General features: G+C 33.8%; 3 protein-coding genes across 3 annotated transcripts; all 3 read right to left on the bottom strand.

Moving 5' to 3' along the window:
• Positions 1–4,634: 4,634 nt before the first annotated feature.
• LOC108333563 (uncharacterized) lies at positions 4,635–5,450 on the bottom strand. Its single transcript, XM_017569028.2, has one exon. It carries the CDS (start codon positions 5,352–5,354, stop codon positions 4,764–4,766), a length of 591 nt encoding a protein of 196 aa, XP_017424517.1. The 5' UTR covers positions 5,355–5,450; the 3' UTR covers positions 4,635–4,763.
• A 2,918-nt stretch (positions 5,451–8,368) lies between these two features.
• Positions 8,369–9,440, bottom strand: LOC108333657 (uncharacterized). The gene has a single exon (XM_017569131.2). It carries the CDS (start codon positions 9,329–9,331, stop codon positions 8,768–8,770), a length of 564 nt encoding a protein of 187 aa, XP_017424620.1. The 5' UTR covers positions 9,332–9,440; the 3' UTR covers positions 8,369–8,767.
• A 1,562-nt stretch (positions 9,441–11,002) lies between these two features.
• LOC108334125 (homeobox-leucine zipper protein ATHB-15) lies at positions 11,003–18,240 on the bottom strand. Its single transcript, XM_017569781.2, is given in 19 exon segments — positions 11,003–11,216; positions 11,219–11,327; positions 11,586–11,735; positions 12,244–12,349; positions 12,805–13,130; positions 13,230–13,364; positions 14,030–14,110; positions 14,198–14,383; positions 14,855–15,047; positions 15,128–15,234; positions 15,438–15,512; positions 15,585–15,740; positions 15,902–15,985; positions 16,062–16,175; positions 16,256–16,351; positions 16,583–16,673; positions 16,776–16,876; positions 17,032–17,191; positions 17,294–18,240. Coding segments are annotated over 19 exon segments (2,538 nt in total). The 5' UTR covers positions 17,500–18,240; the 3' UTR covers positions 11,003–11,154.
• Positions 18,241–26,845: the final 8,605 nt, after the last annotated feature.

The raw sequence follows: 26,845 nt of genomic DNA, 5'->3' as shown, positions 1-26,845 counted from the left end.
TTCGCCTCCAAAGAGATTTATAAAGATTAACTGTGATGGAGCTTACACCTATGATGAGAAAAAGGCAGTTGCTGGAGGTATTGTTAGAAATTCTGATGGTGAATTGTTTTTGACTTCTCTAGTGTCTTAAGAGTCGGCTCAGCAGCGGAGGCTGAATTATTCGCCATTAAGATTTGAATGGAAATAGTTATATCAACAAGATACAAAATATAGTTATTGAAAGTGATTCTCAAACAACCATACAACTTATTAATTGGGGAGTCCTCCAACAAGGTCATCCTTTTTATGTTTTTGTCTCTTCAATAATTCATATGGGTGCAAAGGTTGATTACATTAGTTGGAATCATGTATTTAGAGAAACAAACTCAATAGCAGATAGTCTTGCTAAATATGGATTATCATTATCTTTGAATTCACCTATAATTCTTTTTAAGTTTGCCCCCAATTTTATTTTCTTTTCCTTATATATGGATAAAATTGGAAAAATATACTCATCATTTTTACATTTGCATAGACAACTTACATTGCATCTCATGTTTAAATGGAAATGTATTATCTTAACTCTAAGTTCTATGTTTGTTCAGTGACATCTTTTAAGCACAATGTGAATAGCTATTTGTGATTGCTTGTTGGGAAACTTTACACACTACACAGTAAGACTTAACACTATGATGGTTAAGGAAGATAATTTTTGGGATGTAATAAATAAAATAAAAAAGATTTTTTGTTAGGTTTCTATGGTAACACATATTGCACTTGGTTACTATAGAATTGTCTCTCAATAAAAAAAGTAAAAAGGTAAAAAAAATAAAATTGAGTGAATAAATTGACACCCCTTTGAGACTATATGTTACTGGGAAAGAGACACTGTTCTTTGAGACCGAGTGTGGCAAGAAAAGAAAAAACAATTGAGTGGAAGATACATGCTTAGTTGACAGGTAGGTATCTTCTAAGTCAGGAATCTAATAGAAAATCCTTTATAAAGAGAAATTAAAATTTCAAATATTATTAATTATCTTGATGTTTGTGTCATACCTCAACTAATTAAGTTCACTTAGGAACCTAACAAGTTAATCATAGTTCTAAAAATATTGTGAATGTGTGCTTGAGAAATATCATTATTTGAATTGAACGTGAGATGATAGAGTATATTTTCATTTAAATTTATTCATCATTTTGTTTGCATTATCATTATGTTAGTTGAATTTTCTTTGAGAGCATGCAAAAGTTTAAGCTTTGAGTATTTTAATGTGTGAATAAAATGTAATTACATTTATATCTTAGTTTAAGTCATTTGCATACCTAATTTACATATATAAGGAAAACAAAATAAAAAAAAAAAACTACATGTAAGTTTAAAGATAACAATAATTCATATTTAGCAAAACTACAGGTTATTGAATTAGTTTTTCTAACCACATGATTTCAATTCATGTACCTTACACCTATCGGAATTATTGATGGGTAAAAAAATATTAATTTAATTATTGATGTAATAAACATGTGACTTTTGTTAATTACTGTTCATTCTAATTAGTTTGTTCTCCATTAAAGTCTGTCTTTCTTTTACTATGTAATTATTCTAACTTTATTATTTGATCACGAATTTGACCATTTCTTTTCTTCTTTGGATCGGGGTAGGTGTAGGAGGTTATATACAAACTTCGTTCCATCTCTAACTAAGAATTAAGTTATAAGAAAAACCTATACTCATGTAATCTGCAACATTCTTCCAACAAAAAATTAAATAAAAAAAACATACTATATTATATATTTTAAATTTCCCATTTTGAAAGTAACTGATTAATATATAGACAAAAATATTTATATGATTATAATTTTTGGAACAAAGATTCATCTCAAAGTTGGGTGTACAAGATGACAGGGTTATGATATCAAATCATAGACTTCAACATCATCATCTTGATTATTTAATTAAAAAAATTATGAAGGCTAAATCATGAATGCCCCGATTGCTCCATGATCCATGTCCTCATGCATTATAATGATTTCGACTTACCAACCACTTCCAACCATAGAAGACAAAACAATGTAAAAACAAACATTCCATTACAAAAAGGTATGAATGTATTTATTTTACGTTTGAACGTGTTAAAAGGGGAAATAGAGTACAATAATAATACACTTAAGTTCAATGATTGAATTGTAATCCGTTGCTAGATTCAGATTGTTACATAAATATCTTATACAAGAAGGTAACATGCATTGAATAAAAAATAAAAAAATAAAATCGCCATTCAAACATATAACATAATTGCGATATACGTGGATAAAATTACGCCACATAAACTCATTTTAAGGACTAATTATTATTCTGATTGTTTCATGTTTCTAATTCTTCTGAATAAATTAAGAATGCTCTTATAGTTTTATGAACAAGAGGTTTTCTATGAACCTCAACTCTTTGAAATATATATGAAAAAGAATATCTTGACACTTAATTTTTAACAATATTTTAATATAATATACGTGTCAATTTTTTTTATCGATTTATTATTATATTTATATAAACTTAATAAAAAAATAACACATATACTGGATTAAAATGTCTGTTAAATTTATGTTTTCATTGTCGTAAAAAGTATATAGAAGCAAAATTTGAGTTGAGGAGAACCTATGCATTAGCTTTAACCAAAGGTCGTAGAAAACAAGGTATTATGTGGAATTTAGTCAGGGTCAACCGTTGAAACTTGAACTCCATAACTCAAGCTTTTCAATGGTGCTAAATAAAGGGAGCTATTATGGACCAAAAAGCAGGGCTCAAAAGTAAAACCAGACATATACTATATAATTTTATGCTCAAAATTTTGTTGGTAGACAGCTAAAAAGTAAAAAAAAAACATATACGGTTAATTGCTTTGATGCATGTAAAGGAATAGAAGCACACTATTACTTACTCATATATTTATTTTTGCACAATAATAACATGTAATTAAACATCAACAAAATGTATACATGTATATTGTCATTCTAACTTATTTCTGATGTAAAATTCTGAAATGAGCTTGAAATGGTAATATATACAGAAGACTGTGATATATATAGTGTGAAACAATTATTACACGTGAAAGGTATATCTATATAAAAAAAATAAGTTATAAAATCTACACGTGTCCCCATACGAATCTCTCACACATCTTTAATTTCATAGTTTCAGCACACACTTCACCTAAACTTTTGGCTTTACGCTGCCACCTTTCATTGTGATTGCAAAAGTTAAAACGACTGGGTCAGTTCTTTCCACCGTTTCTTCTTTGCCCGCAAGAAACAACAAATTAAATCAGCCACCTCACTTTGTTATTGCAGCAAATTATTATAAAAATAATATAAAAATAAATATATTTATAATATCAACTTCCATATCTTATTTTCTTTAAAGGCAAGTACATGGTAATGGGAACATCAAAAGCATTATTTATTAAACAATGTCAATTCAGTCGCCCTATTCTTTATGTGTGGGTCATCTTCCTGTGGAGGCGTGGACACTTTTTTCATAGCCAATAACCAGCTTAAGCAACCCAAAAAAAAAAAAAGTGGTATTTTAGAAAGTTTGCGTAAGTGGTTAATGCGAGTGAAAAAAGGTGAAGTTAAAGAAGAAAAGCAAAAGTTGAGAGGAAGGTATAGTTAATAGTTTAACTTGGACGTGTCAGTGGAATCATTTATGGAGACAGTAGGACAAGGAAGTGGGAGTGTCTCTGTTGCAGTAAAAGCCAATTTCACTTCAAACCAAACCACCTTCACCAATCACACCAACCAAATGCCATAGGTCAAAATCTTTCAACGTTTTCGTACAAACTTACAATGCAATAATTTCTTACCAAATATTGTCTATGTCAAGTACTCTCCAGTTTATACATATATATCATATCACACACAGATCATATTTCAAAATTATTCAAATATTCGTATAATTTAGTCCATTCGATTGATCTTTGTATTACATAAAATAAAAAATATGATTATGCTTCGTGTATAAGAGTTAACCAGGACAAGTATAAGAGGAGACAAGGCTTTATTTCTGCAAGGTAGTGCTGGTATTAAATCTAATCTAAAGATTCAATATATACTTATTTGGGTACAAAAAGGGGTACGAAGGAAGGATACCAAAGATAGATTCTAATAATTGTTTCCAAGTTTGTCAGAAATCAGAATATTTAATTGAAGAATTCGTATATTTTATAAGTTCAATTATCCTCTAATCTTCAAAAGAGTGTTTTTCTAAGGTTCGATCTTGTTCAATTTTTTCCAACATCCTCGGTTATGTTTTTTTTTTTCTGTTCGTATTTTTCGCCAAATTGTCTTATGAAATATCATCACTCTTATCTGCTCACCTTCAATCATTAATTCTGCTTTTCATAAAGGAAGTTTAGTTGAGCTTGCACGACTATCAACTCCATGGACAAACAAAAGGAAAAGGAAAAGTGATAGCTAGTTGAGAGTAACAATTCAAAGAGAGAAAAAAAAAACTAATAATAATTTTAACGAAATTAACAATGATTTAGTTAAGAGAGAAAAAATAAATAAAATGATTTAGTTTGCCAGAAACAAATAATACAGTCTGCAATTTTCTGTTTTATTGTATGGAAGCAGTAATGAAATTAAAGACATGTATGCATCGATATTATGAGTGGTGGGGTATATATGTGATGAAAAATATCCAAAAATTGATAATGAACAACAATGGAACATTTATAATGAACAGAAGGAAAATAAACACAAGGTAGTCAAGGTGAAGTAATTAATCAATCCTGCTTCTTGAGCTCCTTGTAAAACCTCTTGATGAACTCTTCCGCCGCCTTATCGACCTGGTGGTCGTTGTCTTGGTCGGAATCTCGCAGAGGGAACGGCGAGTCCGTCACCCTCAGTTGCCTCACCATGGGGCTCCGCCCGAACCCTGGCAGAGCAGGGGACGACGTCGTCTCGACCTTGACGTCGTTGTTCAGCATCTCCAACACCGTCTTCACCGCGTTCATAGTGACGGAGTCGTCGTCCTGTGTGGGGGGCGCGTGGACACAGGCGAAGAAGTGGCGGTGGCGCTTCCCTATTGCCGGGAAGGAGAAGGCGCTGGGAGTGTTGCTGCAGCTGAACTCGTACTCCCTCGGGGCAGAGAATTGAAGGTGGGAGTCGTGGGAGGCGGCGTGGTGGTGGTGGGACATGAGGTTTGCAATGGCTTTTCCGGCGAGCTTGCTGCGGCGCTTTAGCATGACGTTGAGGTCCATCATGAGTTTGCCCTTGGATATACCTTTTCTCATCATGAAGAACATCACACGTACCATGTCCCAGACTTTCTTGGCTACTATCGGTGCTTTGGTTTCCATTTCTATAGGTTTCATTTGTATATGTAAGGTAGAAATTCGTTTGTGTTGTTTGAAATAATTTGCGAGAGAGAGTTAGAGAAGAGAAGAAATTGTTTGAGAGAAGAGGGTAGGAGGATGTCTTTATATAGTGGTGGAGAAATAGAGGGAAGAAGGAAAACGTGTGTTGATTATTGAAAGCAGTTTAGAATTAGAATGACCAATGGGTGCATGCATGTTTTGTGTTACTTTATGTTATGTGGTTATTTTATTATATTTGGAGGGTATGATTATTGGAGGGAAGAGGACGAAAGGAGTACTATGAAGTGGAGCTTTTTAGGTATAGAAAAGTCCCACATTGTACAGTCTCCATCCTACATAACCTCTTCACGTTTCGGATTGTGCTTCCATCTTCTTTTTTCGACCATAAATATCTTTCTTCCCACATAACTTTATTTTCACTAATCTATCTATGCTGGAATTAGTTATGCCAATTAGGATGCCAAATAAATCACGCTTACTATTTCAATCTCATTAAATCTTTAGATTCAGCATAAATAATGTTTAACCTTTTAATTAAGTATAGAAACTTGTACACATCTCAATATTCCTTATAGATGAATACAAAAATTTATATTAATTTTGTAATTTATTTTAAAATACACGTTCATCATTTTTATAATTATTTAAGTTGTATACTATAAATTATAATTTCGTTTTTAGCATTTAACTTTTGAGAAAATAACATTGAATCTCTCCTAATATTATATGTTTTGGATGTGAGGTTAACATCTTATCTTGATGTGTCTTTCAAGATCCAAATTATATTTGGTGAGAAGTCTTTAAACTTTTCAAATGGTATCTAAGATATTTGACACAAAAATTAAATCAACTTAGATAAATAGCAATAAATGTTGTAATTAATATTAATCTTTTATCTTAAATTTTTATTTATAGATTTTATAGTTGATTTTTAGTTAAAATCAGTCTAATTACGACCAAAACGTGAATAATCTTCTTTAGTTTTGAATTAATTAATTTTTAGGATTGATGTTTTGGTTTTGTTCGGATCCATCAGTTTTATGCACGGCTTTTTGATATATTAGATGATCGAAACAAAATTTTCGTACCTTTTACACATAGGTATGAAAATGAATTGTGTTTTAAAAACTAGTTAAACTCTTAACCTTCATGTCTGATTGTCATCCTTATTACCTGTTCAACTTTTTCCTTTTTTTTGTGGTGAAGTCTAACATTCTTTCTTCAAAACTACCTCCTAAAAAATTATAAAATATTTAAATAAATAATGATAATACAACTATTTAAAAAAAATAAGAAAAACATTAAAGCTGACTTTTTTTGCTTAAGATAGAAGTATGAGTTTTTGAAAAAAGAAACTACAAGAAAAAATTAGGATTGAAGAAGGGAACACCCACCTAAAGTTAATTGGTATTAAAATCAATCATTGGCTTTTAATTATGTAAATGAAATGATTGAAAATGACTTTAAAACGGACCATTATACACAGACAAAAAAATTCACCTCCTAAAGTCAGATTAGTTTACTTTAATAACTGAGTCATAGAAGTTTGATTTGTCTTCGTCATTTTCGTATTTTCTCTCTCTTAAATTAAGGTTAACTATAGAGATTAAACTTGCCCAAAGCCAAGTTAACAAATGAAGTTATGAAATATTTGAGGAAATTATAATATAATTATTTAAGGACAGTTAGATGTTTTAAATTTCTGTACTAATGAAAAATTTATATTTGTAAATAAAAGGTTAAAATCCTCTTTTTATTCTAATTTTTGTTTTAATTATTCAATTTAGTTTTCTTATTTTTTTTATGCACAATCAGTAACTAAGTCTTTGCTAGGTGTTACATAATTAAAAGGATCCAGAACTGAAAACCTTATTTAAAATGAGTTACTATGTTATTTTGAGACCATTTATAAAACAATAATTTATTCATTTTAATATATTTTATTTTTAATACAATAAAAAATATTATATTTGATAAAGAAAAATAATTCCGTTAATTTTATTTAAACTTTATTAACTATCAGTGTAATTAAATATAAATTTGGTGTAATAATTATCTTGTGTTTATTAAAAGAAAAATTAATGTTAACATACGTATTGAAGGAAGTCTTTCCCCCTTTGTTGTCTTACTTATTAATTTAAAACCCTTAAAGATTTTTTTAAAGTTCATCGCATGTTATTTAAGTTAATTTTTCTAATAGATGAATACGACCGCTATTAAATATCAAACCTTATTCAATTATTTCACTTATTAGAGGAGTTAAAACATTAACATAATTAAAAAAAATTATTAAGGTTGTAATTTTTTTATTATACTAAAACTGAAATATACGCATATTTATTTTATCTATTTACCCTTTCAAGAATAATATTTAATTTTAATCAAATGCAACTCAATTGGTTACCGGGTGCATGAATTACGAAAAGTTTTCTTATTATTTTCAACTCCTTCGAAGAGGAAAATAATTATTATAAAAGTTATTAAAGTTATTTATTATCGTGTACAACGGTTTATAATGATACGATACCATAAATACAAATTTAATTTTATTATATTATGTATGTCTTTATTCATTTGATATTTCGATTGTTTTTAAGCTACGAAAAAAATTATTGACTTTTCACTTTTTCACCATTTTCTCCCGCCATCAAGTTTTTTAACGAAGATATTATACTTTCATTCACATAAATTTTTTATATTCATTTAATATTATCTTTTTTATTTTTTATTTTTTCTCTTTTTGAAAAATTATAAAAAATTATTTTTTTATAATTATTTTATCTTTGTTACGGGTATCAAATAAATTAAAATGTATTTTATCTTACCATTACTTTTTTAAAATAAGAGACAAAACTATACGTTAATTTTGCAAACACAGTTAAAATGTGTATAATAATTTAATAGCGGTATATATATTGAATATGAAATTACACATTATGAATGATTTGAGGGGGATTCAATGATAAATGAAATCATGATTATGAAACAAGTAAATTTTATATTTAATTCAATTAATTCATCAAGTAAATTTTATTCATAAACGATCCTGAAAACAGTGGAATACATTAGACTGAATGATTCAAACAAGAAAAGCCAATGACCAAAAACCAGGCACAACCTCACAGCTGAAAAAAAAACACAGACAAGAAGTCAAGTGAGAAGAACCTGCTTCCAAAAACCAGAATGCTGTGAGAGGTTACCCAAAAAACCTTGGACACAAAACAAGACAACTTGGCCTTCAATCTTCTGCATCAAAACATAGGGCCATGTTCTTCCCCCAGAACTTGGAACAGTCACTAGTCAGTAGAAAAAACAATGACAGATACAAAACCATGTTCCCTTCAGACAGATAGGAATATAGTAATGAACACTGAATGTTTAGAATAGTACTAATAAGGGGTTATTAGGAACTAATTGGCCATTGTGAGACCATTGATCTCTCTTGTGATTGCTGGAATGCAGCTTGAACTTCTAGCAATCCCTCCTTTGTTTTGTCCTCCTGTCTCCCTTGGGTTGAAGGACTTAGCCCTTCTTCTGCCTTCCATTTTGTTCTTTTTCAGCATCTCTTTCATGGCCTCAGCTTGGAACAGAACTGGAAAAGCCCTTCCATATTTGTTGAACCTCACACATGCATTCATGTGTGAACTCAATGCCTCTTCCTTCTTCCCACCATTTTTCTCAAGCTCTTCCTTCACTGCCTCACCACACAAACCACACACCCACTTCCCCAAAAACTTCTCACGCACACGCTCTATGTACTCTGGAGTGAACTCCTCGCACATTCCACAGCACTCACACTTGGCATCCATAACCTCAGTTATAGGTGCCAGTGACAGATCAATCCCTTCCTTCGTTAGCTCAAACGAGATGTCTGAGATCGTTCTTTGAATGTGATCAGATGGAAGCCTTGGAGGCTTGCACATGTTGCTGTTTCTAGAGAATGAACTAGGCAAACACTCTCCGTTCGGTGCCATATTGCTAACTGCTACTGAAGGATATCTGTTTGAACTCGACTGTGCTAAACGTGGTTCAAGGATTGATATTCATATGCATGTACCTCAGCTGTGTAGCTCGAAGGATTCTATTTATAAGTGTTCTTGTGGTTCCCGAGAATCTGACATTGTAAACATGTGTGGATCTTAGAAACGCAAATGTCAGTTTCAGTGTCCGTGAACTTGCTAGATTTTTCAAGAAAGATCTAGATCATTTAATGCCAATTGTAGCTTTTCCAAGTCTGATAATATATATATATTTTACTTCCAAGTGAGTTTCCACTCTTGGTGGTTGTGAGCTAGAATATGGTGATGAAATTCTACAAGGTTCACGTGCGCCATTTCCGTCTCTAAAATATTTTCAAAGGTAACTGAAAAAACGAAAGGAGGAAAAGTCAGCTTTTTCCTTAGAATATGTTTTGAATATCTGTATAATATAAGCATACAGTGAGAAAGTTGGTTGGCATTGATAAAAAGGTATTGCTTTTAGCAAAAGGGTTGGATGTTGTCATCCAATGGAAGCAGAGATGAGGAGCAATACAGCTTGTGGGGCATTCACATGGTGGCATGGTAAAACCACACATATTTGCCTAAACTTTTGCTTTTGTGTTGAACAATTACATCTAGCTATATATGTCACACAAAACTCATTCCACAAACGTTAACTTTTTGTTGTTTCACGAGGGGCTGGAAAGGAGGAAGGAAAGCCATAGGTTTCGATTAGATATCAAAGAAAAAGTTGCAGTCAGTGTCTGATATAGTGTCTGGCTCTCTATGCACCTGAAACATAATATGACATATGACGGATACTTAGGCAAATGCAAATCAATGCAACAGCACATAAATGTAGTCGTCCGTCCTCATCAAAATATTGGTTATGAATTCAAAAGTATATTTTTTACGAAAATGCTCTGATTTCTTTACTAGATCTGTGCTGCATTGTAAGGTCCGGAACATAAAGATGTAAGTTCGTTTATTAAATTAATCTTGTATTAATATTTCAAAAGTTTACATATAAACTAGTTTTAATTAATTGAAACGTTTATTATTTTCTTTTCTTCCTTTAAAAACTGAAAAACGTATCCAAATATTTTAAATTTTAAATTTACTTATCCATAAAAGGATATCAGTCATCTATTTATCTGTGTTCAGTTTTTGCAATTATATATAAAGAATCAAGTTAAACCACGCTTTATCATAAAGAATGAAAGATATTAATATAAAATCATTTAATATTTATTTATAAAAATAAATAAAAATCTGTAATGCTAACAACATAAATATCATATTTTTTCACTTTTAAAATCACTTTCTTTTTTATTGTAACATTATCAATATATCTATATATTTGTGAATATATACACACGCAAATACATTTAATTATATATATATATATATACACACACACACGCCTAGTTTTCCTGTTGCTTATTAGATACCACCTTCCATATCGATTAGCTGCGTCTAAACAATCAAATGCAAGGCATATTCATTTTGATCGAAACAATATTTCTTCTTGCAAAAAGGCTTAATATATCTTTATAGAAATCACTAGCAATTGGTGATAATAAAGTTCGTTTAATAATTGTAAATTGCGTGTATGGCCCAAAACTCAGTTCTTCTCACATGCAGAGCGTAATTTACAAGAATGACTAACATAAAACGGAGCTGGATAAGTAAATAAGCAAACATGTGCTAACACATTAGTCGTAGTCTTTACATTCAATCCAAGTTCGCAGCAAATACAGCAAAATAGCAAACAAAACATGTCTTAGAAGAGTGTTGCATATGTAACACTTTGATTTCTATTCTCTAATTATCATATCATAGGTCAAACGAAAGACCAGTTCATAAACATAAAGCAAATACAATGAGCATTCTCTTCTTCATTCAATACCTTCCAAGCTACTACTCTTTCATATGAGATGGGTCGCCCCATGCTTGAGAGACAAATACCACCTTGAAGGCATGCAAAACCCTGCCAAAATAGAATGAAAGGAATTCATTAGAAACCACAATAAAGCTTGGAAATGCAACTACTTCTACTTTCCGCTTCCCAATTAAGGAGGAGGGAGGAAAGTAAGGGAAGAGCCCACTCAAAAGGCTACAACATTGGCTTAACAAGAGACGGCAGCATAGTTATACAGAAAAATAATGCCTGTCACGCGTCTTAAAGCAAAACGCGAATCAATAAAAGCCCGGTCTAAGTGGAACTAATGCACGTTTAGGTCGAGACCTGTTGAATAATTTGGGGAAACTCTGAGCACAGAATCTTTCGGCCATGATCATCGAATATCTTCTCCAATGTTATATCTTGCAAAGCAACTAAGGTGGTCTCCAGCATGTCAAGCCCTGCCTGGTTGGCGAAAGTGAAGACAGGCAATGCCTGCAACAAGTTTAACGAAAGTGCTTTTCAAAACTAGTAGAAGGGTTTATTTATTAATCAGGGAATAAATTGTGGATTGGCAAATTTGACAAGTATAGCCCCCTTATAGTGTTACTACGCACAAAACAAATTAACACATGAGGAAAAGGAACAAAAATATGCATAATTCACTACAACTTCAAAAATAACTAGAAGTAATGATAGTTACTTGCAAGTCAAACAGGTAGAATCCCTGTCGATAGTTGATTCGCAAATCTTACAGGTATAATTCCTAGAAGTTGGTACTATGTACAAAATGGTCTACTACTATAGGGAAAAAAAACATAAAATATGGGTAAAGCACTACAGCTCGAATAATTGAACATACTTTGACCCCCTCGTGTCAGATATATCAGGCATAAAGAATCCAAGTACAACTGAGTTAAACCATGTAGACAAAGAAAATACATGATACATGGACACACAGTAGATGCATCTACTTTGAAATTGAAATAAATTGGAGGCATACCTTTAGAGTGCAGCATAATATTGCATCTGAGTGATGCCACAAGGACTTGAGCAAAGATTCGTTCCCTTCGTTATTGGATTTAAGTAGCTCGACCCCCAAGTAGCATCTACAAAATAAATGGTCAAAATAGTCAAACAGGTGAGTCTGAAATACAATGCTCTCCCTGAAACATCAGTCGGAGCAAAAAAAATCAATATACGTTCATATGCAACTGACAATACAGTTTACAAATGTAGAAACATTTCGATTAATATTTTTGTTGAGCTGATACAAGCATTAACAAGAGGGATTGGAATAGCAGTCAACAGTTGTAACTACAACAGTTTGTCAGCCTATGCCAACTAGTGTAGAATATTCCTTTTCCAATTGGAAAAGTTGCAGTTAAAATTGAGGAGCTTATCACAAAAAAGAAATGTAACTAAATGTAGCTATACCAAATGAGGTAAGACCAAAGTGATCTATCATCCCCAAGACAATGTTGAAGAACATTGGTTTCACATGTCAAAAGAAAATCGTGCAGGATATGTAAACCAGTACTATGGCTAAATACAGTGTACACACCTATAACTATTGCAGATCCAGCGAGCTAGTGTTTGCGCTTCAGGGGTACCCAGTGGTGTTCTTAGCCCAGCTTGTGAACTTAAATGAGAAGGAGAGAGTGCTAATGCTACCCTTTGGACAGATGATATAATGCTTCGAACAGACTGGCGTGCCATGGATGCTACATGATCTTGCATATGACTTTCAAAGGCAAATTCAAACGCTATTGTCATCACAGATCTCATAGATCCAGAATTTCCAGAATAATCATTTGATGCTCTGTTTCCAGTTGGGCCAATGTCTAGAGCAGATGCCAGGTCAAGTGTGCGATTTGGATTGGATGCTTCCTGAAAAAATTATAATTGCAATAACAAAATGAACGCTGTAAAAAGGTAAGTACCAAACTGCAAAAAATATATACTGCTTTGAGAATAACTAAGGCTAACCTTTGCAGAATCAAGAGGGATGATGCGAAATCCAGAAGGCAGAAGGGGGGCATCATCAGCAAAGGATGCATCAATTGGAGCAAATATAAGCTCTGCACAGGTTCCAACAGCATTTTCATCCATTCCGCTGCACAGCTATCAAAACAAAACAAATGAACTATAAGAAAGTAAACACAAACACGTATAAGCTAGAAACCAAAATAATGGTGATTGGCATGATAAAAAGACTACCATTCGGAAGCCTCAAGAGTTCAAATAATACTGAGCTAAAGCAAGTTACTTGCTCTACTAAAAAATTTCAAAACACTAGGGGATAATAAAACATTTTCCTCGTCATAAATTGGTAGGAATGGGTAGAGAGCACCATTCATATATTCATTTGCTTTAAATTATAAAAAATGTGAATAACAATATACTGAGTTTTATATTGCGTGTCACTTACAGAAATGTCAGTAATAAAAGCAACAAGTCAACACACAAGTTTGACTTTTGATCTCTAACATGCATCCAACTCTCAAACATTGCAATAGATAAATTGGTAGCACAGCACACCAACGGCAAGCTATACTTAGGCAAGAGTATTATACATTGATTATATCCATAAATAATTCAAAATTGTATGAACAGAAAAATTCGAGAAGTGAAGAAAGTAAAATCAAGTGATAAAAGTAGTAGTACATCAAAGTCAGGGAGCTTAAAAGTTCGTATAATTGTTTTCCGTATGTTAGCACCACATCAAGCAAGACGTACCATCCCTGACCAGAGAAGCATAGAGCAATCAATATAAGGGGAAAACTTACTTGCAAAAGAAATACTTCTCTGGGCATTATTGCATCTTCAGGAGAATGAGCAATTCCTTCCAACTTAATAACTTCAAGAAACTAGAATAGATGGGCAAGAGAAGTTAAAACTTGCACAATTTCTAAATTCGTAATATGTGTACTCAATATTTGTTACCAATTTATTACCTCCTCATGCTCAATGGTGTGGGCTAGAGGAAGAATAACTTGACCCCCATAATTTCCAACACGAGTTCCTGGTAAACCACAAGGACCGACTTTAACGGCAGCAGCCGAATAAGCATCCATGTTGTTGTCTGCCCATTCTGATCTATGCTCCCGAAGGAACCTGAGTAATATGGCTGGAGGCACATTCTGGACAAACATGAAACTTGGTTATAGAATGTCAGAAGAAATGTCTACACGATTTTTTTTATTATGAATAAGTGCAGTAAACAAGAAATAATCATTAATAAACTAATTAGCCAATTACAATACAAAAAAGGCATGTCGAGCAGTTGCAGATTAGAAAGGTCAGCCACAATCAAACAACTTCTTATGTGTCTCATAACCCCGGTGGATGGGAAATGTTTCATTACCGGGGGAATAGGTAATCATTATTACAATCATTTGTATTCCATGATTCTTCTTCAATTAAACATGGGTTAACAGGCCATACAAATAACAATACGCAGCCAACTCAATAAAAAACTATGTTCAGTATATAATCAAAGCCTTATCTATATCCTCTTCTAAAATTTCTATAGCAATAAAGGACAAATTGGTTCACTATTCATGTTATTTTCTAATTTAGGAAAATTCAATGAAATTTGACAGGCCCCGCACCTGTAATAGCATTGAAGCTTTGGCACACAAGACTGCATTGCTGATAGATGGAAATCCATTGGCAAAGGAAAGATTCAAACCCATTAACTTGTCAGGTGATGAATTCACTAGAACTGTAACATCATCAACACCATCATTGCCGATCATTGACCATCCCTCATCAGTGAACCCATTGATTGCCTCATTGAAGCCACTGTCAGGAAATGGATGTGAGAACATAAATTTATATATGCAATGAAATTCAACAAAAATCAAGCCCAGTTAAATGTTAACCGGCTGAGTCTCTGGCCAAGTGCTCGAAGAGCTGCAGGTCGTCTCCCCCACCCGGTCACATTAGACTGAGAAACTTCATGTGAAATCTGCCTTAGTTGACGTAGTGCCTGGAAGAAAAAGAGAGAATTGTAAATAAGCCATAACCTTTAGTTGACCACTACATCCTTGATCTAAATTCATGTACTCTTAAAATAATAATTATTGTCCAATTTTATACAATTATAAATATAATTGAAATGAGACAGAAAATGATAAATTATTGAACTGTTGTACGATTGTATCCTCATTAGCAATGAAATACAAATCATACCACCATAGTTGTCTTCTGAGCCAACACTGTTGATGATTCATACAGTGGTCGCAGTACTTCAGGAACGCTCCACGGCTACACACAATCATGAAAAAGTTACTTTTGTCAAATAAAAATTATTAATGTCGTTGATTGGAATTCATATACCTCCAAATCCATGTGATCAACAATGTGAATGATAGAACCACCTCCCTCACAGGGTCTTATAAGGTACCCACTAGGAAGCATCTCTGCTCTAACAAAATGCTGCACGGGAGGCATGGTTGGACCATTTTGTGTATTTTTAAGGGACCTCTCACATACCTGAAGCAGGGAAGCATCATAAGAATGGTGTAGATGTTACAGGGGAACAAGAGGACTGTTTAATAAAAATGTAGGACTACGCATTGCACACATGAGGTTTCTATTATTAGCTACAATATTTAATCAAACGTGAACCTCAAGAGTTCAAAAGTGTCACTTACTACTAGGCTCCCATCTTCTAAAACAGAAGTGTAGCGCAACAACCAGAAGTCACGGGCAGGTGCCAACGTGGTTGGTGCATATAGCTGATCATCAAACACGAAAAAAAGATTTAGTCTGTTTGTTACATCGTCACCATTCATTCAAATACATGTGCTTTACCTGCATATAAAGCAGCTCTATGGTTCCACCATTTGCTGTGGGCAGCACATTCAGAACATCCACAGCTCGGCAATCACGAAACCATGAAGGCCGATCTTTGAGGATTTCTGCAACCTGGAAACATATAGTTGATCATGCCATCTATGAATAGAAGCAATAAATTAACGAGAAGTCAACAATTTCAGAGCACTGACCCTTGTGGGTTCTAAACCGACAAGGCCGCAGGCTCTTGCTGCCACACCAGTGCAACCATGAGAAATAGCAACGATTCCAATGGAATCCGGACCAGGCTGCAAATATAAAAAGAAATTAATGAAAACAATATTTTAGATATGTTGTTCAAGCAGGCGTTCTTCAAAAAACAAACCCTTATCAGAAAAGAAATGCACCGGTCAGAATGGGACGTCACTCAAATGTGTTGGTTTCGCCATCATTTAACCATTATGCCAATGCCTCAATGAAGGAATTGAAAAAATAAAACAACTATTTGAATCATCCAAAATTAGAAGTTATTAGATCACCTTCATTCCAGGCATTTGGACCCACTCAACAGCAGTTCCAGTAGCCTTCGAAAGAAACTCTGCTAAAGTCTCTTCTGCAATGGACATAAGCCTGGGAAAAATGACAAGTCATTCCATGAGTCCACACAGCCAAGTTTTTACAGACAACAACGACAGAAGAGGACCCAAGCCCATTAATCATATTCCCACTAACCCTGCAGGACTTGCATCCCTTGGGGGATGCTGGGCTGTCAAACTGCGTTGACCACTAGTCACCGCCGACTCACAGCTCGTGTCTTTGGTTGGAAGCGCAGTCTGCAGAGAGAACACCGTTTCAACTCAATTCTAATGCACGTAAAATAAGTAAAGGGCAGAAGCAGAACAATTTACCCTAAGACTAAGTTGCTAAAATACTACAAAGATAAATGAATAAACTTATTTAAAAAGAACGAAGTTGAGAAAGGTGATACATTCTGAGTGTGTTGGCGAAAGTAGCCATTTTCGTAAACCAAATGAGACACCTGCTTCTGCAACCTATCATTCTCCTCCATGAGAAGCTTGTTCATGGCTGTGAGCTTCCTATTTACAGCTTGCAACCGCGAGGCCTCTTTTCTCTGCTTCTCTCTACACCTGGAATTCACAACAAAACACAACGCATTGAAGAGAATACCAAATAACAATAGTATTGAGCAAAGAATCCAGGACCCAAAAGAACCAAGCAGGCAAGTGCACCTTCTGTTCTGAAACCAGACTTTGATTTGCTTAGGCTCAATGTTGGAGAGAATAGGGCACTCGCGAATGAGCTGCTGGCGGCGTATGGAACTGGGTTTGGGGCAGTCATGATAAAGTCTCTCAAGGGCCTCAACCTGCTCAGGTGTGTAACGGACATATTTCCCGTTATCCAATCCTGGTTTACCATCCTTGCAGGACATTGCCATACCTACACAACTCTACCACTCACACCCACAATCAAACCTCAACAACAACTTCTGTTGCTCTACACAGAGCTAGCTACTTTTGCTCCGTCACTAACACAAACCCATAAAACATTAAATCCTTGGAGATCAGACCCTCGAACACAAACCTCATGCTAAGAACAGCAACGATCTGATTCCCACCAACACCCTATCAACACAGTTCTTCGATATAAAAATAAAAACAGGAAGGAACTTATTTAGCAACCGATTCGATTCTCAAAACAGAGCATCCACCAAAACTTGTTGAGTTATCTCCCGCAACCTCAGAACAAACCCAAACGACTCCGCTTCACCGATCTTCATCCTTGGAAGCCCCACACACACACTTTCTGCTGATATAATCAAATCTAGTTGAATTCCAGCTGATCTTTGCACCTTATTCAGGAAGCTACCAAACAAACGCCATTGAGAGGGACAAAGAGAGAAAAAATAGATCACAGAAAGAATGATTTCTTGACTTCCCTTTCTTTCTTTATGAGATTCTGAAGCACTGTGAAATTGCCCTGTGAACTGTGATGTGCCAACTGATTACTACTTTTTTTGTTTTTTTTGTTGAGGGATTAAAGAACTGAAACCCTAGGATGGCTAGGTGAAATAGCAGGCTTTTGCTTTTTGGAGATGTTGTTGCTTCCTCAATTCATGTGTTTCACAGATTTGCTCCGCTGTGATTCTTTTCATTGGTTCTTTCACTTTCGGTTCAAAATGGAGCATCCTCCTTTTTTCTTATTTCCATATAAATTAATTAATTACTATTTTAAAAATTGCACAGAACTGCATAGAAATTTACCAAACTCTCCTTTTTCCCGCGGCTCTTCTGACACTTCCGCTTTGGAACGCAGGTCCCGCCGCTCACATATCATTGTCTGCACAATCTCATAATTACCCCCACCCCTCTCATTCATTGATTTCCATTTTAATCTTTCAAACAATTTTATATTTAAATCCATTTCTGTATAATAGTTTTTACATATGAAAAGAAGATTCTATCTTTGATTTGCTTTTCATGTGATTGGTTTGATAATAGATATCAACAGAAGCCGTAGATCTTACACTTTAATTTCGTAACTACAACTTATTGAAGGCCCCACAAGCCTAATCGTAAAATGCTTCTTTTTGCCTCTTCAAGTAATGCGAAGAACTATTAATGGTGTAAATATCAAAGCCATAATTGTTTATACTTTAACTCACTGAAACTGATTGGAAAAAAGATAAAGTCATAATTATTTGGAACTTTTATTTTAATTTTCATCTTAATAATTTTAAGATTTATAATTAATATGTCTTTGCCTTTAAAAAAAAGTTTTTTTTATTTTGTGGGGGCAAAAAGAGAAATATGAAAGGATGGTGTGTAATGAGTGGTGATAATGGCAGATGTGTAAAAAACCGGAAACACAAGGGTTTTTGGAAAGGGTAGAATGGGAAATATGAGATTGTGATGAGAGCCTTAAAATACACAAAAGCATGGGAAGAAGAGGTTTGCGTAGAAGTGGAGTGGGTCACACAGGACACCATCATGACCTTTTTGCATGCGTCTTCATTTTAATATTTATATTTTTATTTATAAAATTAATTATTTAAGATGGATTATTATTACTTTTTTTTAAAACTTTGAAATTTTATTTTATTTATACGGCTACAGCAGTGGGACGGATAAGATGGTGGCAGCGTCGTGTATTGGTATCCGTACTCTGGCGTATAAATACAGAGGGTGATTCCAAAATGAATAAAAAACAACATACGATTGCCCGGTTGAAATGATTGGTGAATGTGACTGATATGACACGTGACATGGGAGGAATGGTAAGTGTGTAGAGTGACATATTACATACTACATATTTACATTTTCTTTTATCAAAATATACTGTTTTTTGTTTAATCAAAGATTTATATTTTTCATCATTTTTATCTTTGGGTTAGGATGTGGACAAACAAAAAGTACCATTTGTTTCTAAACTACTGCTTTGATGTTTATTCATTTTTGGTTTTGGAGAAAACTACACTTTGCTACATTAAGTATTATTTCAATTTTTTATTAACCTTTGTCAACAATAAATTAAAGAGAAATATATTTTATTTTAATTTAATATGATTTATACAGTAATAAATGGTGAAGTTTATTATATAGCAATTTGTATTATAAATGCACGGTAGTTCTTTATAAGGTGGAAGCAATAATAATCGTTGTAATAACGAGTGCTTATAAAATATATTTTTCTTATCTTTTTTAAAATATGTTTCTGTTATAGGGTTTAAAAAATACAATTATGTTCTTTCTTAATTTTGCAGAGTTTAATTTTGTATTTATATATAGCCATATGCGTTTTTTTAACAATGTTCTTTTTCTGCAGGTTTTCACCATACTAACATGGTTTTAAGGGAGTTAGAAAAATGTGGTGAAATTTTGAAACATGTTCCTGATCCTAGAGATGCTAACTGGATGTACATTTTGTATCAGGTTGACAATCTTTTCCTTGCATGAATGTAATTATTTTTTTTTTGTTATAAATCAATAGTTATATTTTATTCAGTTGTTATTTTATATATATATATATATATATATATATATATATATATATATATATATATATATTAAGAAGTGATTCCATTTTTGAAACTTGTTATACTCTTTTTTGAAATGATTTTCTATTGTTTGTCAATTTAGCAATATAAATCTGGATATTTTTTAGCTTTTTGAATAATTTTCATTTATCCCATATATACGCTTTGTTGGTGATGCTTTTTGAAAACCTTTAATTTCTATTTTCATTGTTTTTAAAAATGAAAAATATTTCTATAAGAAATGGTTGTATTTTAAAAATGATGATAATTACATTTCCTTTAAATAAGAAGAAATTAAAGGTAGAAAATAAAGAAATAAAAATGTAATAATTTATTAAATTTTAATTTCTTTAGTGAATAAACCAAGTTAGTTTCATATCTTATCCGATACAACCAAATCATAATTTCTATGATAATATTATACTATCTATTTATCAATGTATAATATTAGTTATATTATACATATATATATATATATATATAAATATAATTACAGGATAATATATAATATAATTAATATTATATATAAATAAATTGATAAATATAAACTATCTTGTAACATTCCAAAAATACTGTTTAAAACTATAATAGAATAATCACATTAAATAATAATTCAGATCAGTCTTACACTAAAGAAGAGCGTACGATCATGACCGAACGGCCTTACAGAAAGAGTTACAAATTTAAACTATACAGTAAGCAATACTGACCGAACGGTTTACAAAAGCCTATATCAAACGGTCATACCAAATCAAAGAGGAAAGGTGATCGAACGACCACCTTACTATTATACAAAAATACTAACCGAACGTCCTACTGTTCGGTCTTAACTTCTACCTCAACCAGGTTTTCTTCCTCCAGCGCCTCTTCCAGCAGCTCATCTCCTTCTGCTCACATCCACATGGATGATCATTGCAATGACAAAGACGAACATACAAAACAGACAAGACAGGAAACACTGGGTAAGCTTATGTGATTTAATTCATGTATAAACATACATTTCACACAATCAAACACACAGGATAAATTTCATCATACTTTCATGCAAAGCCTAATACTAGACTGACTGCCCGGACTGTATGAAATCTGTGTAGCTACGACGTTCGTGCACCCGGGTGATGTAGTAATTGGGATACCCTCAACAGCTGTCACCCGAGATTAGTCCTATCTATCCAAATCAACCATAAGGACTAGGACATCCTGTCGTTCCCACACATGACCTACCCTCCTCTACATGAGGACGAGTACTCACGGAACATCAGGATGAACCGCCAGCTTAGCATGCCCACATTCATACTTTACCAATTCCAATATTCATTCATGAGTCATTCCTTCCCGGAACGTCTCTGAAGACACCGAATACCAAACGTTAACTTCGACTCTGAACAAGACCGAACGCTTGAAGTGAGACCAGAGGTCTCCAGTCCCAAGCGGATCAAAATCGATAGAGAGAATCATTGGTTTAAGAAAAGGAGTGATTAACATAAAAATTCTCGAGGACGACTATAACCAAACGTTTATATACTAAGTGAGTCAATTGGATGAGCTGACTCACGAGTTAGACCGAACACCAACACACCTAGGCCGAGTACTAAAACTCTAGGCTGGAACTAATTTATACATACACTGAAGGACATCAAATAAGGGTACTTAACTGAATTCGGTGAATAAACCGAACGTCAATAAATATACTTAGCCTTTGAAGGAGCTAAACACCAATAACCATCAGAATGTCAGTCAAAGACTCAACACTATAGTGAGCGAACCCTATTGGGCTTGAACGAACGTTCTTATTATGAAGTTAGCTTAAGGAACCAGAACGAGTGCCTGGTGTAAGACCAAACACTTGCTTAGTACGAACACTTGGTATAAGACCAAATGCTATTAAACTTATAGAGAAGATGCTTGATAAATATAATAAGATACTATTGGAGTAGTGTTTAAGAATAACTAAAATATACAAATACATATATATATACTTAAGTTTATAACAGAATACCAAGACACAACTATGCTTGGCCGAACGCTTGTGCACAGTAGTTCGAAATGAAGACGCTCGTCCTCAACTAGGATTCTTCCCAAATGAAAGAATCCAATTCTAACCAAGTTCACTAGAAAAACCAAACGGTCAAGGACCGTTCAGTAACGAACATACACTTTCACAGGGGAATTTTCTACTTAGAAATCATTTATCTCAATTAAACTTCTCGACATTTATCTACATAAGTTCATACATCCATATCATATAAATTTCATATATTTCATACATCGAAACATAGCACAATCATATTTCATTTCCAATCATCAAATCAACGAACGTTCATGCAGCACAGTAAACATACAAATTAAATTAAATAAGATTCCCTTACCTCTGAGCGTGAACGAACGTTCCTAGAGGCAGAATTAAGGTTCGCCCTACTACCAGTTCTTCTACCCTCAACGCTCAACAATTCTCCAAAAACTAAACCAAATAGAAGACCAACAATGGCTCAGACGAGATGAAATCATGCAACCAGAACTTGGTTTGCATGTAGCAGATAACGAACGGCTAAAGAAAAGAAGAACTTACCAGTTCAGAACTCGAAACCGATCGATTCAAACTGAAGCTCTGGACGTCGGAAGTGCTTCTACGGTGCCTGAATGATGATCGGAGAAGAGAAAGAGTGAGATTTGGTAGAGAGAAGGGAGAGCTTTTAGAGAGAATGAGGAGAAATGAAAATTTTCAGAGTTTGGGGAAGAAGGGTGCATGCAGAGAGTGTGACGTGAATTTTTCCGAAAATCAGTTTTGCTTCCCACGTCAAAACGAGCGTCCGCTCCTCTGCCGACACCTGCCTTCCACTATTTGATTTCCGGATCCTCGTCGCTTGACACCTGACATCCGTTCAGAGGGTTTTTGGATGCGTTTTTAATGAAGTCTGACATATCTAATAATATTATAATAGAAATTGTGATTATTTGATTGTGATTAGAATTATCTTATATAATATCAATTTATTGATAGATCTAAAACTAGCTTGAATTATTAATTAAAGAAGTTAAGATTTTAATAAATTATTATTTTTTTTATTTGTTTGGGCTTTATCTTTCGTTCCTTTGGCTTTATCTTTCGTTGGGTGTTACTTCCTCCACCACCACAACTTGCTTCCTTCACCACCCCATTTCTCTTTTACCCTTTTCTTTATTTTTTCATTCCTATTTTACCTTTATTAAAATTTTAGGGTTAATATTATTTAAAATCTCACGTGGACATTCATTCTCTTTATCATTCTTCACTCTTTCTCTTTATTATTTTTTCCAGGTTGTCTCTTACGTTCCACTACCCTTGGGTTGTCTCTCATGTTCCACTTCTTCTTCTCTTTTATAGAATTGTGACGTGAGAGTGTGGTGGACTTTGTGTTTAGTAAGATTGAAAGTGGGGAAAGCAATTCATCTTCAGCCGTGAGTGTGGTGGTGCTTCAAGGTGTTGGTTCAGAGGCGTGAGAGGTTCAGAGGCGTGAGAGGTTCAGAGGCGTGAAGGTGCGTAATAAAACCCTAAAATATAAACCGTATTATCTTTAAACGGATGTGAGCATCCGTCAACGGATGTCAACATCCGTTTAAGGGAAAACGGATGTCGACATCCGTTTCAGATCCAAACGGATACCCGACATCCGTTTTTGGCCTCGTTATCTTCTTCCTTTCTCCCAACACACGCACACAGCAAAAAATGCAAAGCACAGCACAGCACAGAGATATGTGCATTGCATTTTAAAAAAATTTAAAAATATCATCACTAACCTTGTGGGAGAACGCACCACCACACCTCACCGTCGCACCACCGCCGCACTACCGCGCCGCACCGCCGCACTGTTGCATTGTCGCGCCGTGCACCGCCCTCACCGCCGAACCGCTGAAGGAGGAAGAAAACGGATATGGAGGAAAAATGGAAGATGAGAAACGGATGTGATGGAGTTTGGGTGAGAATCTGAGAGGGTTGGGAGGTGGGTCAGAAGGGGTAGAAAGATAGATTTTAGGGTTAAAGTAAATAATTATGATTAAAAAGTAAAAAGATTATTTTTGTAATTATGAAAGGTTAGTTTTGTAATTCAAAAAATATGTAATAGAATTGGGGAGGTGGAGGGAGAAAATGTGGTGGTGGAGGAAGTAACACCCTTTTTCGTTCCTTCTTATTTAAAAGGAAATTTATTCCATCATTGTAAATCATCATTTCCTTCAAGTTTCATGATCCATACAACCATTTCATAATCTATTTATTATTTATTAAGCAACTATTTCAATGAAGTCATATTTAATACAATTGCTCATACATGTTTGCATTAAATTAAGAGAATTATGACCAGAGTAAATTCGCTAATATTATCTGTATAAGAATTAATAAAAATATATTTATTTTCTCAATAAATGTACAATTTTATTTAAAAATACATATTAATTAATATAAATATAAATTAAAGATAGAATAACTAATGTTGTATTAAAAGTCTGTAATATGATTTAATTTAGTACTTTTTTGGAAGCATGAAATATTATGAGATGACTTATAGAACTTAAGAAAAAAATTAAATATTATCTAACGATTTTACAACTATAAATAATTAAGAATAATGATAAAGAATATTAAAACTTAAAAGAATATATCCAATACTAATGTATTTATGAATATTTCAACTATTTTTTTAAACCTTTTTAGGAGAGAAAAAAATTAAAATTATATTTTCATAAAATTAAATTAATTTAGTTTATGCATATAAAAGTTTTCTTATATAAATTATTTTATCGTTAAGTTAAGCATAAGTTAATTGTAATTAAAAAAAAAGTTTTAGTTTTACGCATTAAAAATTACAAACTAGTTGGAATATATTTAAGATCTTAAAAAATTCAATTTTTGCATAATAAAGGTCCCAGACACGTGAATTTCAAATTTATTTATGCTACCTGTAACATCTCAAAAATAGAGTCTAAAACTATATGATAGAATAATCACATTGAATAATATTACAGATCGGTCTTACATTAAAAGATAAATATGCTTGTGGCCGAACGACCTTACAGAAAAACTAGAAAATTAAAATCGAACAATATAAGCAAATCCTGACCGAACGGTTTACAAAATACTATATCGAACGGTCCTACCAAAAGAAAAGGAAAAATGTGATCGAGCAATCACATTACTATCAGACTATACTACTGACCGAACGGTTCTATTATTCGGTCTTAACTTCTACTTCTACTAAGCTATCTTCCTCTAGCGTCTCTTCCAGCAGCTCGTCTCCTTCTGCTCACATCCACATGGATGATCATTGCAACAGAAGGACAACCAAACGTACAAAACAGACAAGACAGGAAACATAGGGTAAACTTATGTAATTTAATTCATGTATAAACATATATTTCACACAATCAACCAAACAAGATAATTCATCATTCGTTCATGCAAAACCTAATACTAGACTGACTATCCGGACTGTATGAAATCTGTGTAGCTACGACGTTCGTGTACCCGGGTGATATAGTAACTGGGATGCCCTCAATAGTTGTCACCCGAGGTTAGTCCTATCTGTCCAAATTAACCATAAGGACTAGGACCTCCTACCGTTCCCACACATGACTTACCCTCCTCTACGTGAGGACGAGTACTCACAGAACAACAAGATGAACCGCCAGCTTAGCATGCCCACATTCATACTTTACAAATTCCAATATACATTCATGAGCTATTCTTCCCCAGAACGCTCGTCCATAATCCAAAACATTTCGTTCATATCATATCTCATTCATCTTTCATTATTAATAATCTCAATTAAACCCTTCGTACAAAGATCACTAAGGGTACCAAATATCGAACGTTAAACTTTTAACCTTTAACGAGACCGAACACTTGGAGCGAGACCGAGAGGTCTCCAATTCCAGAACATATTAAGGCCGAGAGGGTTACTATCGGGTTGAGAAAGAAACCGAGTACAATTAGATATCACAAGAACGAATGGAACGAATGTTATTTACAAAGTGAGCCAATTAAATGAACTGACCCTTGAGAGCTCAAACCGAACACCGAAAAGACCATGCCAAGTACTAAGACTCTAGGCCGAAACCAATGGATACAGACACTTCAAGACATTCAAAGAATAATACTTAGAAGAATTCACATGAAGAAACCGAACGCTTATAAATACTTAGCTTATTTGAGTTTAACATCAAGAAAACCGAATGCTAGTCAATGACCGAACACGATAGAGAGAGAACTCTATTGAATTTGGACGAACGCTATTTTCATCAAGATAGATTATAGAAAAGAGAATGAGCGCTTGGTGTAAGACCCAGCACTAAATAGTACGAACGCTTGGTGAAAGACCTAGATATAAATCGTACGAGCGCTTGGTGAAAGACCTAGCATTAAATAATACGAGCGCTTGGTGAAAGACCTAGCACAGAATAGTACGAGCGCTTGCTTAATATAAGATATCGTTTGACTAATGTTCAAGAACGAACGGACATACTACTACACAGATATACTTAAATTTATATAAAAATACCAAGGAAAGGATATCCTTGGTGGAACGCCTGTACACAAATTGTACTAGACGAAGACACTCGTCCTCAACATAAATTCCTTCCAAATGAAAGAATCCAGTTCTAAACGAGTCCTCGAGAAAAACCGAACGGCCAAAGACCATTCAATAACGAACGTACATTATCATAGGGAATTTCATACTTAGAATTATTTATCTCAACTCATTTCTCAACATTT

This window comes from Vigna angularis, chromosome 11, assembly GCF_016808095.1.
Source record: "Vigna angularis cultivar LongXiaoDou No.4 chromosome 11, ASM1680809v1, whole genome shotgun sequence".
In the NCBI taxonomy this organism is placed as follows: Eukaryota; Viridiplantae; Streptophyta; class Magnoliopsida; order Fabales; family Fabaceae; genus Vigna; species Vigna angularis.
Note: the sequence above shows the minus strand (reverse complement) of the source record. Positions and strands in the feature narration are given on the sequence as shown.

Bases quoted from the DNA above. Each gene is read 5' to 3' on its own strand.
- LOC108333657 (XM_017569131.2), bottom strand. From the start codon at position 9,331: ATGGCACCGAACGGAGAGTGTTTGCCTAGTTCATTCTCTAGAAACAGC.
- LOC108333563 (XM_017569028.2), bottom strand. From the start codon at position 5,354: ATGAAACCTATAGAAATGGAAACCAAAGCACCGATAGTAGCCAAGAAA.